Source organism: Podarcis raffonei, chromosome 6 (genome assembly GCF_027172205.1).
Source record: "Podarcis raffonei isolate rPodRaf1 chromosome 6, rPodRaf1.pri, whole genome shotgun sequence".
In the NCBI taxonomy this organism is placed as follows: domain Eukaryota; kingdom Metazoa; phylum Chordata; class Lepidosauria; order Squamata; family Lacertidae; genus Podarcis; species Podarcis raffonei.
In genome coordinates, this window is record NC_070607.1 from 30,812,802 (window position 1) to 30,826,943 (window position 14,142).

A 14,142-nucleotide genomic window follows, 5' to 3' on the forward strand; every position below is an offset into this window, starting at 1 on the left:
GTGCTCATCTCACTTAAGAGGCCGGGAGCCAGCGCTGTCCGAAGACACTTCCGGGTCACGTGGCCAGCGTGACGAAGCTGCTCTGGCGAGCCAGCACCAGCGCAGCACACGGAAACGCTTCCTTAACGAAAGGTAAAAAGGAAATGGATGGGGGGGGTTCTGTTGGTTGATGTATTTAGGGATACCAAATACAGAGGGCTAGGAGGTGCAGCTCTCTCAAAGCTTGCAAAATTAGGCTGCATCCTCTTTGTTGAAATAGTCCCCCCTTCACTAATACTGTGAAATGCTGCCTTCCTCCTTCTGCCAACATCCCCCTCAGTCTGCAAACACTGGCAGGGGCAGCTGACTGAGGGAAATGGTGACCAACTCTATCTACAAACCCGGTCTGAGGCACTGACTGGCACTAGGGGGAGCCCACAGACTTAAGGTGGCCACCACTGAGTAACCCCAGCATTCACACCCCTTTTTCTGGACACCCCTTGGCCTAGAACTTCCTTCCTTGTTAAGAATCAGCCGAGGAAGTGTTCCCACAGCGACAGATCCGATAGCCATGTGCAAGGCCTAGTCCCCAGTTGGACCAGGAATTTTCTTCTGAGGGTCAAGGGCAACAGCATGTAGTGTCTTGATTCCATAGGGTTGGGCTTTGGGTTAGAAAAGGAACCAGCGGAGCAATGTTACTAAATTTACTGTTGCTGAAAATTTAGGCTGCAGTCCTGGGCCGGCTTAACTCACGGAACATAGTGCTGTTTTCTAGGACTGAGCCACACAGCGTGTTTTCTGTGGGGTGCTTCTTTTGCTGAAATCCCATTCAAACCAGCTGCAGACTGAAAGTGACCAGTTGGTGCATTTCAACTGCTGCATTTTCAAGCAGCGTTTACCAGACCACAAGGATGGCTAGTCTAGGGTTGCCACCTTTCCCTTATAATAAAGGGACCTGCTGACTAGGGAAGCGGTGGGTACTAGGTGGCCGTGTGGGTCCTTGTTGGTTTTACGTGCTTCTTTGACCCTGTTCCTTTATAGAGGGGTTGGGTGGATATTGCAGGCATAGTCTATAGGTACCAATGAAACCCCCTCCCCTCCCCCCCCCAAACCACTTCATGACTATTTAAGTGTTTTAAATGTGTGCTGCAGATGAAAACTCAAACTCCCTTGCAAAAAACGGTTAACAGCCCCAAATTCTCTTTCAGCCTGATCCTTTGAAAATAGAAATAAGTCCCTATTAGTTCAGCTGAATATAGTATGCAGAGGATCGGAGCCTTAAAATGGTGGTTGTTTTTTAAATTATTTAAATAAATATGATGGGAAATATTGTCTAAAGGACTATGGAATTATCACTCTCATCCTTTGGAAGTCTACGTTGACTCTGGCACCTGAGACAGAATGATTTGACTTGTCCCATGAGGAGGGGGGAGGGGAGTTCTGTACACACCAACAAAGAATCTTGATTCCGGTGGGGGGAGGGGTTGTGGAAGTGAGATTGTGGCATGGGGAGGTTGCTAGGCGGTAGAGACACACACCTGCTGGCCGCCCTTCTCCTTCGCCTGTGGTTGGGCTCAGGCACGTGCCCCTGCGAAAACCCCGTGCTCTGCAATCCTATCTCTGAAAGCAGAGAGTTTGAGGTGCGCAGGAACAAGGTCCCTTATGGGAACCATGTAGGGGTAAAATTTATTATTATTGTTATTTTGCAATGAATAGGATTAAAGGGCACATCATGTGGACCAGCCAATACCTAACAACGAAATGGAGAAATCTAACAGACGGTTGCAAAGTCACCTCCTGCCCTGGCTCCCCTCCTACTCGGCCTGCTATGTTTTCTTCCTCAAAGGGTAGCTCTGGTTTTATTGAGCAGGGGAGGAAGGAGCTCTGGCAGAGGGGCTTCCAGGGAATATAGGACACTCTCCCCTCTGAAGGCAGCCAGCTCAGAGAGTGCCTTAAGCTGTCACCACCACTCCATTCTCGATTTCCAGGCCTGCACCCACTTCCTCCATCCAGTGGTGTATCGTGGGTTGCCAGTGCATGGGGCCCGCATGGGAGGGAGGGAAACGGTTGGAGTACGCATGCACACATTCAATGGCCTCACGGTGTCCACGTCACCCAGGAGATTGCAGCCGCCAGAGAAAGAGGAGTTGTTCTGTTGTCTGGAGAGGTCACTCCCTGGTTCGCATGGAGAAGCCATTTTTAACAGAGCACGGAGAAGCCATTTTCAACTCCCACTGTGGCCGCCTCCCACACCACACCAATGCCTCCATCTGTTCAGAAAGGAAAGAAGGCAAGCTTTCCTCAGATGAGGTGGAAGGGGAAGAGGAGAAGGGAGACACTGGGGATCTCTTGAGTTACTTTCCCTTAACATGTTATGTTTTTCCCTTCCTGTTCTGTTGTTTATTTTTTTACTTACTTGCTTAAGCACAAATTGAACTGGTGTGGGGCGTGCCCTGCCCACCAGATGTACCCTCTAAAAATTTTCACTCCCTGCCAATGGGGAGGGGTAACATCCCACACAGACTCCCCTTCCTCCCTACAGAGAAGGAACTTATCGTGGTAAATACCAACTTTCGCACCTCCATATCAGGAGAAGCTTCCTCTGTTATCCCCCCCCCCCCAACATGTAACAAAGACACAGAAGCACAAACATAGAAATCCTTTCCTGGGATGTCGAGTGACATCCTCTAGGACTCAGGAGGGCTTATGTGTAAGTCGGAGTTTCCCCTTGTACAAAACTGGGTGACAGTGCATTCTGTATCAAAACACTAGACAAAGAGTTGCCTTTTAGTAGAAGACGTGGGTGCAGAGTAGCGACCAAAGGAGACAAATTGAACATATATTTTTGGGCGGCAGTGTACTGCTGGATCCACGATCTGTTGGGCATCCTACTTTTTTTGAATTTGCAACACAACACTTTATTGGTCAACTGCGAGAGTGTGCTTAGCATTTGAGACATTAAACAAATAATAGAGCTGATGAAGAGAGTTAACATCTCCAGCTGTTGAAGGAGAGAGAAAGAGCTATCTACTTTGCTGTGCCTCTGCAGGTCTTTGTATTTGATGTCGGCGGGAAGACTTGGAAGTTCTATGACTGGTCGCAAATTACGACAGTGGCGGCTTTTGGAAAATATGACCCTGAGCTCATGTGCTACGCTCATTCAAAAGGATCCAGAGTAGTTTTAAAAGGTATCTTCTGAGCAGGGTAATAAGAACATTTTTGCGCAAACTCGGAATGGATGCTTTCTGAAGTATATGTCCCTTGTAGGTCAATGAAGTTTACATCCATTAAGTGCACGTATGACGGCAGACCTTAATATGACCCTATATGAGAATCACATAACAACTGTGATTCTCATCACAGTTTCTCTGTAGTGTGTGAAAGTGAGTTGTTCCACCAGCTGGTACTACCTGAGAGGCCTAGAACTGGCTAATAATCTCCAGTCTACGTTAAGATGCCTCTGCTATAAAAGAAAGAAAATAGTCTGCATTGCATTGCTTTTGGGGAATCTCTCTTTTGAAGGTTCACAGCTTTAGATGCATGTAGAATCTGCTGCGTTCTTTGCTCACCCACCTAAACAAGTTCCACTGATTTCATAGACGTTCTTCAGGTAGCCTTTCCCAGGAATGCTGTTCAACTGCCGCCACCCATCTTGGTGTGGAAATCCCCAAAGGCATATGGCAAAACATCCTCTCCCTGATTCAACAAAATCAGCTTGTGTATTCAGCCACTGTAGCAGCAGATACACATCTGGCATTAGCTTCGCCCAAGGCATGATGGAGAGCAGCAATGGCTGGAAAAAGATAAACATAACATTTTACAAGGACAGGAAGGACACCACGGACAGAATAATTGTCATACACAGGAGGAATAAGGATGTAGTTTGAATGCTTCACCTATAGTTTTATAAACCCTTTAAATGTGTGAAGACGAATGGATATCATTAATATTGCAGTTGTTGTATAAGGGATTTTTTTTGACTGAAAGGTAATTGAGATGAATAAGATTTTGGAACACAGAAACAAAGTAAGTCATCAAACCATCAATTCTAGCATGCAGGAGGCCACCTAAATTATATAATGATTGGGATTAGTAATTGTATTATAATTTGGCATTGTTATAATGAGACTATCATTGCATAGCTGTAATTGAAAACTAACAAAAATTATTGTAAAAAAATAATAATACACACCTGGCAATCCATCTGCATCTGTATCACAAATTGACTTTATTGAGTTAGCTGTATGCAGCTGTGGCCTCTGCATCCCCATTTGGGGCCACTAATTATTACGACTGACTAACTGCCCTTCATTAGAGCTATAACAAGACCAATGTGTTTACTTTATTTCCAACCATTTTTAAAATCTTATCTCTCCGCCCCCAAAAGGAGATTCAAAGTCTATAGATATAGACAGTAATGAAATAAGTGGTTCAAACTCTAATCCTAAAGTCATGGGGTAGACTTCTGAGTAAACATATTTAAGATGCCAGTGGTATTTTTATATACAGGGAACAACCATTTCGCATGTGTTCAAAGCACATGCAACCATGCGCCATTTTTAGACCTGGAAGATGGTGTAACGGGAGTTCGTGTCCTGCTGATGTGTGCAATGACCCAGAATGCAACTGTTTATATAAACATCTCATCTAGTGAAATTTGTATTTACATTTGTATTAATTTGGTGAAAATTTGCTTTTTTAAAAAATTGAAAAATCAATAAAAACAATAGGCCAAATATATATATATATCATCTAGTGATGCAAAACTTTGACAACTAATTGCCATTTGTTCTTTAGGAGACATACCTCTGAAGAAAATTGTTAACCCTGCTGCCAGGACAGCCTGGATAAACCATCAGGTGGCCCTGGCCAAAAGACAGTACATGGATGGAATCAATATAGACATTGAGCAACAGGTTAAAAAGTATTCGGCCAAATATTATGCATTGACAGCTTTGGTTGAAGAAATGACAGAAGCATTTCACAAAGAAATTCCAGGATCACAGGTAAAAATAAAGCAGATTCCTCTTACACATTGTTTACATATCACATGATGAAGTGTGTCACTCCAGTGGATGGGATTCAAGGCTCCTGCTGGCATTTCCCATTGTGAGCACAAATTTTGGTCCTGAATATAGGTGTAGAACTCTAAAACTATGAAGAACTGTAAAATTCTACAGTACAAATTCTACAAACACCTTCCATATCTCCTCAAAGTCATTTCTCCTGCATATTCCCCATCTTACATGTTAATTTATCATTAACACCTATATCCCACACCTCTTTATACCATTCTTCCATTTTATATTCTGCTTGCCCCTTCCACTTCCTAGCTATAGTTTGTGCAGCTGCCAATAAATTTGTGAGCAAGTCCTTCATAGTCTCTTCTTATGTTCCTATAGTAGCAGATGATTATGATGCTTGGCATTTCTGTTTATTACTCACACTTCTTCACTATAAGGTATTCTAAATTGTTGTAACCCATCCTGGGATCTTAATAATAGTAAAAACAATTTAAAACTAATTACAGTCCCAAGAATAGTCTGGGTCCTAAAAATACGTTTCCCCCCACAGGTTCACTGTTTGTCAAAAACAAATACAGTGGTACCTCAGGTTACAGACGCTTCAGGTTACAGACACTTCAGGTTACAGACTCCGCTAACCCAGAAATAGTACCTCGGGTTGAGAACTTTGCTTCAGGATGAGAACAGAAATCGCACAGTGGCAGCGGGAGGCCCCATTAGCTAAAGTGGTACCTCAGGTTAAGAACAGTTTCAGGTTAAGAATGGACCTCTAGAATGAATTAAGTTCTTAACCCGAGGTACCACTGTAACCTAAAACCAACTAACCAACCCTTTATCCACTTAAGCCACAATCCCATCTGAGAGCACTGTTGCGTCCTTTTAGAGTATCTGTGCCAGCTTTCTGGCCTTCTGTGAACACCTATTCTGTAACGGATAGCCAGTGCTTTTTTTCCTTAAAAAAAAATTGCTTAGGGGTACTCTCATTTTCCTACTCATATTGAAATATTGCCCCTCAGTGAGGCCAAACTTAGATTCACAAAATGTTTAGGAGTATGCGTACCCCTGCGTACCCCCCCCAGAAAAAAAGCACTGAATTCACAACATATATGTGTTCAGCTAGGCTGTGGGAAAACCAAAATATATGCAAAGTGTGAAGAGCTGGCTGCTCAAATTGTGGGTGGCTGCACTAATGGAGAAAATTGGCAAGCTAGTCTTTAAATTTAGCCTGGAATCCCACACTTATCTGGGTGTGTGCCCCATTGAATACAGTAGGACATACACCTGAGGAAACATGCATAGAATTCAGCTCTAATGACACTCCCTTGTTATAATTTGGAAAAAAATAATGGGCATATATATATATATATGTATATAATATATATATGTTGTTGTTGTTTAGTAGTGTCCGACTCTTCGTGACCCCATGGACCAGAGCACGCCAGGCACCTCTGTCCTCCACTACCTCCCGCAGTTTGGTCAAACTCATGCTGGTAACCTCGAAAACACTATCCAACCATCTCGTCCTCTGTTGCCCCCTTCTCCTTGTGCCCTCCATCTTTCCCAGCATCAGTGTCTTCTCCAGGGAGTCTTCTCTTCTCATGAGGTGGCCAAAGTACTGGAGCCTCAGCTTCACGATCTGTCCTTCCAGTGAGCACTCAGGGCTGATTTCCTTAAGAAACCATGGGACTCTCAAGAGTCCTCTCCAGCACCATAATTCAAAAGCATCAATTCTTCGGCGATCAGCCTTCTTTATGGTCCAGCTCTCACTTCCATACATCACTACTGGGAAAACCATGGCTTTAACTATACGGACCTTTGTTGGCAAGGTGACGTCTCTACTTCTCAAGATGCTGTCTAGGCCTGTCATTGCCCTTCTCCCAAGAAGCAGGCATCTTTTAATTTCGTGGCTGCTGTCACCATCTGCAGTGATCATGGAGCCGAAGAAAGTAAAATCTCTCACTACCTCCATTTCTTCCCCTTCTATTTGCCAGGAGGTGATGGGACCAGTGGCCATGATCTTCGTTTTTTTGATGTTGAGCTTCAGACCATATTTTGCGCTCTCCTCTTTCACCCTCATTAAAAGGTTCTTTAATTCCTCCTCACTTTCTGCCATCAAGGTTGTGTCATCTGCATATCTGAGGTTGTTGATATTTCTTCCGGCAATCTTAATTCCAGCTTGGGATTCATCCAGCCCAGCCTTTCGCATGATGTATTCTGCATATAAATTAAATAAGCAGGGAGACAAAATACAGCCTTGTCGTACTCCTTTCCCAATTTTGAACCAATCAGTTGTTCCATATCCAGTTCTAACTGTAGCTTCTTGTCCCACATAGAGATTGTCCCACATAGATATATATATATATATATATGGATGGTTCTGATAATGCTGCAGTTGAGGTGGAAATATTTTTTTTTATTGTAATTTTTAATGCAATGTTAGTGGGCAGGGGTCAGCAAACTTTTTGAGCAGGGGGCCGGTCCACTGTCCCTCAGACCTTGTGGGGGGACAGACTATATTTTTGGGGGGCGGGGGGATGAACGGATTCCTGTGCCCCACAAATAACCCAGAGATGCATTTTAAATAAAAGGACACATTCTACTCATGTAAAAACACACTGATTCCCGGACTGTCTGCAGGCCGGATTTAGAAAGCGATTGGGCCGGATCTGGCCCCCGGGCCTTAGTTTGCCTACCCATGTTATAGGGTGTGCTTGTGTGTGTGTTGTTGCTGCAATAACATTAACAATTGTTTCTACAAATAATGCCTGTTTTGTGACAAATGTGCAGTTCTCTTTCCTCCGCAGGTAACTTTTGATGTACCCTGGTGTCCAGAATGCATATACAAAAGAGTATATAACTATACTGGGATAGCTAATTCCTGTGATTTCGTGTTTGTGATGTCTTATGATGAACAGAGTCAGATGTGGTCACACTGCATACTAGGAGCTAACGCTCCATACAATCAAACCTTAGCTGGTAAGAGTTAGCCTCAGTTTACGGACTATGAAAATCTACTGGACATTGGTAGTAGGCTTAGCAACCCTACGAACCTTAATTAGAATAAATTATGTAAATTGTGGAACTTTGAATAAATCTGTATATTGCTTGAAAGCGATACATTAAAACCATGTCTGAGAGAGTTGCAATGCACATCTTTAAGCAGCTACAGTAGTAGAAATCCCACTTGTGGATCTTGGTTCTAAAGGAAATGTAGCCACCTTAAAATCTGTCAACATCTGTTCTCATATTAAGGTGCCTTCTTGATAAGAGTAAGACATAAATCACGTGGAAAATGGAATCACACAGCACTCTTCAAAGGTAGCTGGCTGCATGTGAAAAAGACTTGGAGGGCTAGTCGTATCTTGAATATGTTTCTCAACAGCTTTTGATTTGTTAATGCTACAAACGTAGCTGCAGGCGTGGAAGTAAGAATAAAAAAAGCAGGCAGGTAAATGTTAAATTTTATATTAAATTAGGCTATGACAATTATATTCGCATCGGCATTAATCCCAAAAAGCTTGTGATGGGTGTTCCATGGTATGGCTATGATTATACCTGCCGAGGTTTATCTAAGGTAAGAGAAAGACTGCTAATTTCTAACTACGTTTTGCTCACTGTGGTTTATAAAGTTTGTTTTTATGGGCACGGATTCTACACTGATTCAAAACAGTTGTAACAGCCTGCGTTTTACCTCCGCCCAATTCTATAAATTTGCACACCGTGGTTGGTGCGTGGTGAACTTAAGCAGAATTTTGTTAAGAAAATGGAGAGCTTGTTAAACAGGAGATATCTTATTTCTGAGAGATTTTAATGGGGTAGTAGACTCTGGTGTGGACGAGGAATTAAATATATATGCACATGATCTACATAGCGCTTCTTGTGCTTTAGTACATTTGCATGACACAAATTGTGTTTCTTCAGGACCATGTTTGTTCCGTTGCAAAAATCCCCTTCCGGGGGGCTCCATGCAGTGATCCTGCGGGACACCAAGTGCCCTACAAAGCAGTAATGAAGCAGATAGTTCCCAGATCACTTTCTGGGATCCTGTGGGATAAGGAACAGAAAGCTCCATATGTGGAATACAAGGCAAGTTGTATAAAATTCCTTTATATGTTGTTTTTTTAAAACCATTTATTATTCTATATATAAAAAAGAAAGTTACAGCAGTGCATCTGTTCATTCAGGATTTAATCCCTCCTGGCAAGAAGCCACCTCGTACATTCCTAGTTCCAATACACAAAATTCCGGTAATCTCATGGTGGTCTATCAGCTTTCTGTAATAATTGGAGAAGAGAGAAAATGATAAATGCACAACAGCAATAATTTAACCAAAGGAGGAGGAAAGGTGGATGGAAAGTAATCTGTTTATTTTTTTATTTAATTTTTTTGGAATTTTATTTACAACATAACACAAACCCCCAATACACAAATCCACCCTCATTAAACATGAACTTAACATACAGTGAACATAACATTCAACAATACAAAGAACCAAATAAAAACTTCCTTTATCCTGTATCTGGCCTCTTTATTTACTTCTTATAAACTGTTTCCTTCATGAATAATTATTAAGATTTTCCTAATTATATAAATATCCACAAAGTCTCCTGAAGACATTAATAGAAACAAATCCAGGTATGTATTTTAGGGCACTGTTTTGTGAAGTATTCTCTGCATTTCCCCCATGCTTTTTGAAACTCTTGTCTAGTGTGATCTCTAATTGCCTCTGCTAATCTAGCCAGTTCAATATACTCTAATGGTTTATCTTGCCATTTCTTTTTTGTTGGCAGTTTCTTTTTTCCAATTTTCAGCAATTATTTCTTAAAAATTTCTCTTTTAGCTAGTTGCATCAGTCCCTGTAACCAAGTCTGTATTGAAGGGGATTAGCTTCCCAGTAGCACCATATTGATTTTACTTTTACTATCAAGCAAGTTTAATTATAATAATGTTATTATTTATACCCCGCCCGTCTGGCTGGGTTTCCCCAGGCGGAGTGCAGCATATCTAAAAAACATAATAAAGAACACATATCAAGCATTTGAAACCTCCCAATACAGGGCTGCCTTCAGATGTCTTCTAAAAGTTGTGTGATACTTTATCTCCTTGACATCTGAAAGAAGGGCGTTCCACAGGGCGGGCGCCACTGCTGAGAAGACCTTCTGCCTGGTTCCCTGTAACATCACTTCTCACAGTGAGGGAACCGCCAGAAGGCCCTCAGAGGAGGCTTTCAGAGCCCCATACATCTGGCAAGGAGCCGAAAATTGTAACGACAGAAGAAAACTTGCCTACTCTTTCCCATCAGCTTTCTGCAGAATAATTTGCAGAAGATACCAGATCTATTTAACTGGCCAGTGTGTGTATAGTCCTAGTTCAGGCTTCCTCAACCTTGGCCCTCCAGATGTTTTGAGACTACAATTCCCAGCATCCCTGACCACTGGTCCTGCTAGCTAGGGATCATGGGCATTGTAGGCCAAAAGCATCTGGAGGGCCGAGGCTGAGGAAGCCTGCCCTAGTTCCTTGGATTTCTCCTATGCTCATGAACACCTAAAGCTGCAAGGCTGGGTTTGGAAAGAACACAGGGACAGCATGCTAACATCTTTTCTCTGTTTGACTTTTGCAGGACCCACAGGGAGCTTTCCACCAAGTGTGGTTTGACGATCCCAGGAGCATTTCTCTGAAGGCAGCCTACGTGAAAAAACGCGGCTTACGAGGCATTGGCATGTGGCATGCGGATTGTCTCAGCTACTCCGGAGACTTGGCAGCACAAGGGCAGACAGCAGCAATGTGGGAGGCCTTGAAACCAAAGTGACTTTATGAAAATGTGGGTTAAAATTTGGACAGCTGTGAATGGCTAATTTCCTTCATGGGCATAGACTGCCAAGAGGGGAGAATCCTTTGAAATGTACCTCACCTTTCCCTCACTATAGTAAAAAGGCATACTGTGTACTATTGTACCAATGGATTCTTACTGTCATTTATTTATTTCTGTATAAGAAGGGGGGGGATGTTACAGCAATGACCCTGTGTATGTTACCTTGAGTTCCCTGGAAGAAAGGCAACATAAAAATGTAATAAATGAGTCACCAATCGAAAACCTTCTATAGCTGCCGTTGGATCTCATTACTTGACTTAAAGCATGCATGCTATGAACGTTAGGCAGTATTTGGGGATATGCTGCTGCAATTAAAACAAGCATCACGCTGCGCAAATGAAAGCCATGCACAATTTCTCATACACAAACTGGAAAATGAAAAATCCATCATTTGGATAGGAAGTAAGAAATATTGCACTGCTGAATTATTTGTGGTTTCCATAGCCTAGTTCAAGATGAGTAATTCAGTAGGACTGCTTGGTTGTATCTTCAGGCCTTCACTTTAAAAAACTATATAACAAAATATTGTTAATAGTTGTATTACATTTAGGCTTGTTTTTATCAGATCAGTTGAAGAGTTACTTTTTAAAAAAAGTTCTAAACTTCTTTCCAAAAAATAATTTCATATATTCATTTCAAATTATCTTTAAAACCATTCATATGACATAACACAATTTTAGTCATGCAACATTTTAATATTGAAAGAGGAAGCCTGTTGATCCCTAAATATATGTCACACACACACACACACACACACACACACACACACACACACACACACTTTGCTATTATCTGCAGTGAAAGATGCCATCTATAGTCCAGGACTGTAGCCAAAGTGGCATTTGTGAGTCTGTTCAGAAGTGCCCTGGGTTGGTGAAATGGGAAGCAAATTTTTCCATTGGGCTAGCGCAAGCCTCTTGCGCAAGCCTAAATAGCTTGCTCAGTCCTGGCACTAATCTACTTTAATCAAACACCTGGTCAAGGAAGTGAGAAAGTCAGATGGTCTGCACTGAGACTTTTATTCTTTGCCGTCCCTTCGAAGTTGACTGGCTGTCAAAAGTGACGATGCCACCCATTTATTTAGAATATTTGTGCACAGATCACAACATACACAGATGTTTAACTTGCATAGTACACACACACACACAGAGAGAGAGAGAGATTGTAATAAAATTTGTAAGTGGTTTACAAGGAATATTAACTCAATAAAGAAATAGTTAAAATAATTGAAAATCCTCCAAACTTTGTCAAACAGACCCAACCCCAGAACAGATATGTACATTGCTAACAAGCAATGGCATACCTCTTCATCCCATTCTTCGTGCGAGAGCATGGCAGCCATTTTGGGCGCGGTGATCTCACTCCAATAACTCTGGTTTCTTAGGTAAATCTCTGATGGCTAGTAAGACCTGTGTGCCATTTTTGGCGTTTAGCAGCTTTATTTTGCATTGTTCTGCATCACTTGTTTTTTTAAAATCTTTCGTAGACCCCCCCCCCCGCTTTGCTAAAAGATTTGAAAACGGTGCATTTTTTTCTGCCCAGTGACGGACAACAGATCTCCCCTGTTTAAACAGGGAGGCATGAACCTTTGCCTCCTGCAGGAATATTGCTCCCTCCTTGTAAATAAAGCTGATGTCCCCAAGGCTTCAAAACACATTTGAACCAGGGCTTTTTTTCCGCCAGAACTCGCTGGAACTCTGTTGTGGCACCTCTCAGGTGGGCGCCATTGCCATTCTAAGAGAACAAGGGAGAGGTTCGTGGTGAGTTCCGGCACCTTTTTTTCTAGAAAAATAGCACTGATTTGAACCAGCCCTTAATTTTAAGTCTTTCACAATGACTTAATGAATTGGCAACTTCTGTTTTCTTAATTAAAAGCAAACATAAACACGAAGCGAAATAGAGTGAGTCCCTATCCATCCTAAAAAGGATTTAAAGCAGGCATGTCTAAAGTCCGTTTCATGTCCTTGGGTAAAAGGTCCAGAAAAGCTCAGCAACTTCAATCCCCAAAAAAGCAACAATTTTGGTTGGTACTCACACATGTTCACTTCATCAAATCTGGCCCTCTTTGATAAAGGTTTGGGCACCCTGATAAAGGTTTTTCTGAATAATACTAGCACTAGGGATTGCTCAATGTATGCAGAGTTCCTCTTCCCAAAAGCATTGCAGGATTTTAATATCCTCTTTCATATTTCATATCATCTATTACTCATAGTAATTAGCACTTCCTTGTCAGCTTTCCAGCTGTTACCATGTTAATGCCTCCTATTTGGCTCCTTGACTAGACGTATGACATGGTTTTCAGACAGGAAGAGCTCGCGGGCTGGGCTTGCCGAAATTTACCACAGATGAGGCATTTACGTTCCAGAAACTCATTCTCTGAGGATGATAACAGGTCTAAGATCTGATCGGAATATGGTGGCTGATGGATTTACTTCGATGCGTTTACCTTTTTTAACCAAATCAATTTTTGTTAAAAGTAAATCCATCAGCTGCCATTATTTAGATGCATTGTGATCTTGTGAAGGGCAAGTTGTTTCTCAACTTCTACAGAAAGAACGGAAGCTTGTTTACAAGATGAACCAACACCAATGTGGGGCCTAAGGCGTAAGGTTTAGATAGATCTCCATTATCTGCTTTTTGCATCGTTCACCCATCTCAGCTCCCCACTAAGCTGCCAAGGGACTTCAACTAGCCACAAGCAAATGTAAACCCAATAGCAGTCTTCCTCTACTACATTGTCGATCTTGCTAACAATTAAAACCTTGGGGCTTGAGAGTGGAAAGCAAGAAGGAACGTAGCAGCTTACTCAGAAGCAGATGTCTTTCTTTTACACCAGAATTGCAACTGCAGAAGAGGAAAAAGGAGTCAAATGTGGCTTCCATAAATGAGAATGAATATAGCAATAATACTAGATGCTGGTTACTTCCTCCTATCTCACTCTACATGGAAACAAGACTAGGGCTGTGTAATTGCTATATATTTGAAGCCCGTTCCTTCCTTCAAAGAATTCTGGATACTGTAGTTTTACCCTTCACAGTTTCAACCCCCCCCCCAAAAAAACCCATTAACAAACTACAGTACTCAGAATTCTTTGAAAAAAAGGATGTGGCTTAAAGTGTAGCGTGTCTACAGCCCTATTTAGATGCAACTTACAAGTGTGTTTAAGGTTGTGTTTAAGTTTATAACCAGTTTTTGATTTTCAAAACACTTAGATCTGAAATAAATACAAAAAGTGGAGAAGCTTACTCATAGGGTTTTTTTTGTCTT

At 42.0% G+C, this 14,142-nt stretch overlaps 1 protein-coding gene across 4 annotated transcripts; it reads left to right on the top strand.

The window, feature by feature from the left end:
- Positions 1 to 335: 335 nt before the first annotated feature.
- Positions 336 to 10,957, top strand: LOC128415566 (di-N-acetylchitobiase-like). 4 transcript variants are annotated; one of them, XM_053391909.1, is made up of 7 exons: positions 336 to 427; positions 3,029 to 3,167; positions 4,777 to 4,985; positions 7,808 to 7,979; positions 8,480 to 8,577; positions 8,925 to 9,089; positions 10,624 to 10,957. In XM_053391909.1, exons 2-7 carry the CDS (start codon positions 3,125 to 3,127, stop codon positions 10,810 to 10,812), a joined length of 876 nt encoding a protein of 291 aa, XP_053247884.1. In that variant the 5' UTR covers positions 336 to 427; positions 3,029 to 3,124; the 3' UTR covers positions 10,813 to 10,957. The 4 variants fall into 4 exon arrangements, with proteins under 4 accessions (XP_053247884.1, XP_053247881.1, XP_053247882.1 ...); XM_053391906.1 differs by lacking the exon at positions 336 to 427 and adding an exon at positions 1,458 to 1,658; XM_053391907.1 differs by lacking the exon at positions 336 to 427 and adding an exon at positions 1,458 to 1,634.
- Positions 10,958 to 14,142: the final 3,185 nt, after the last annotated feature.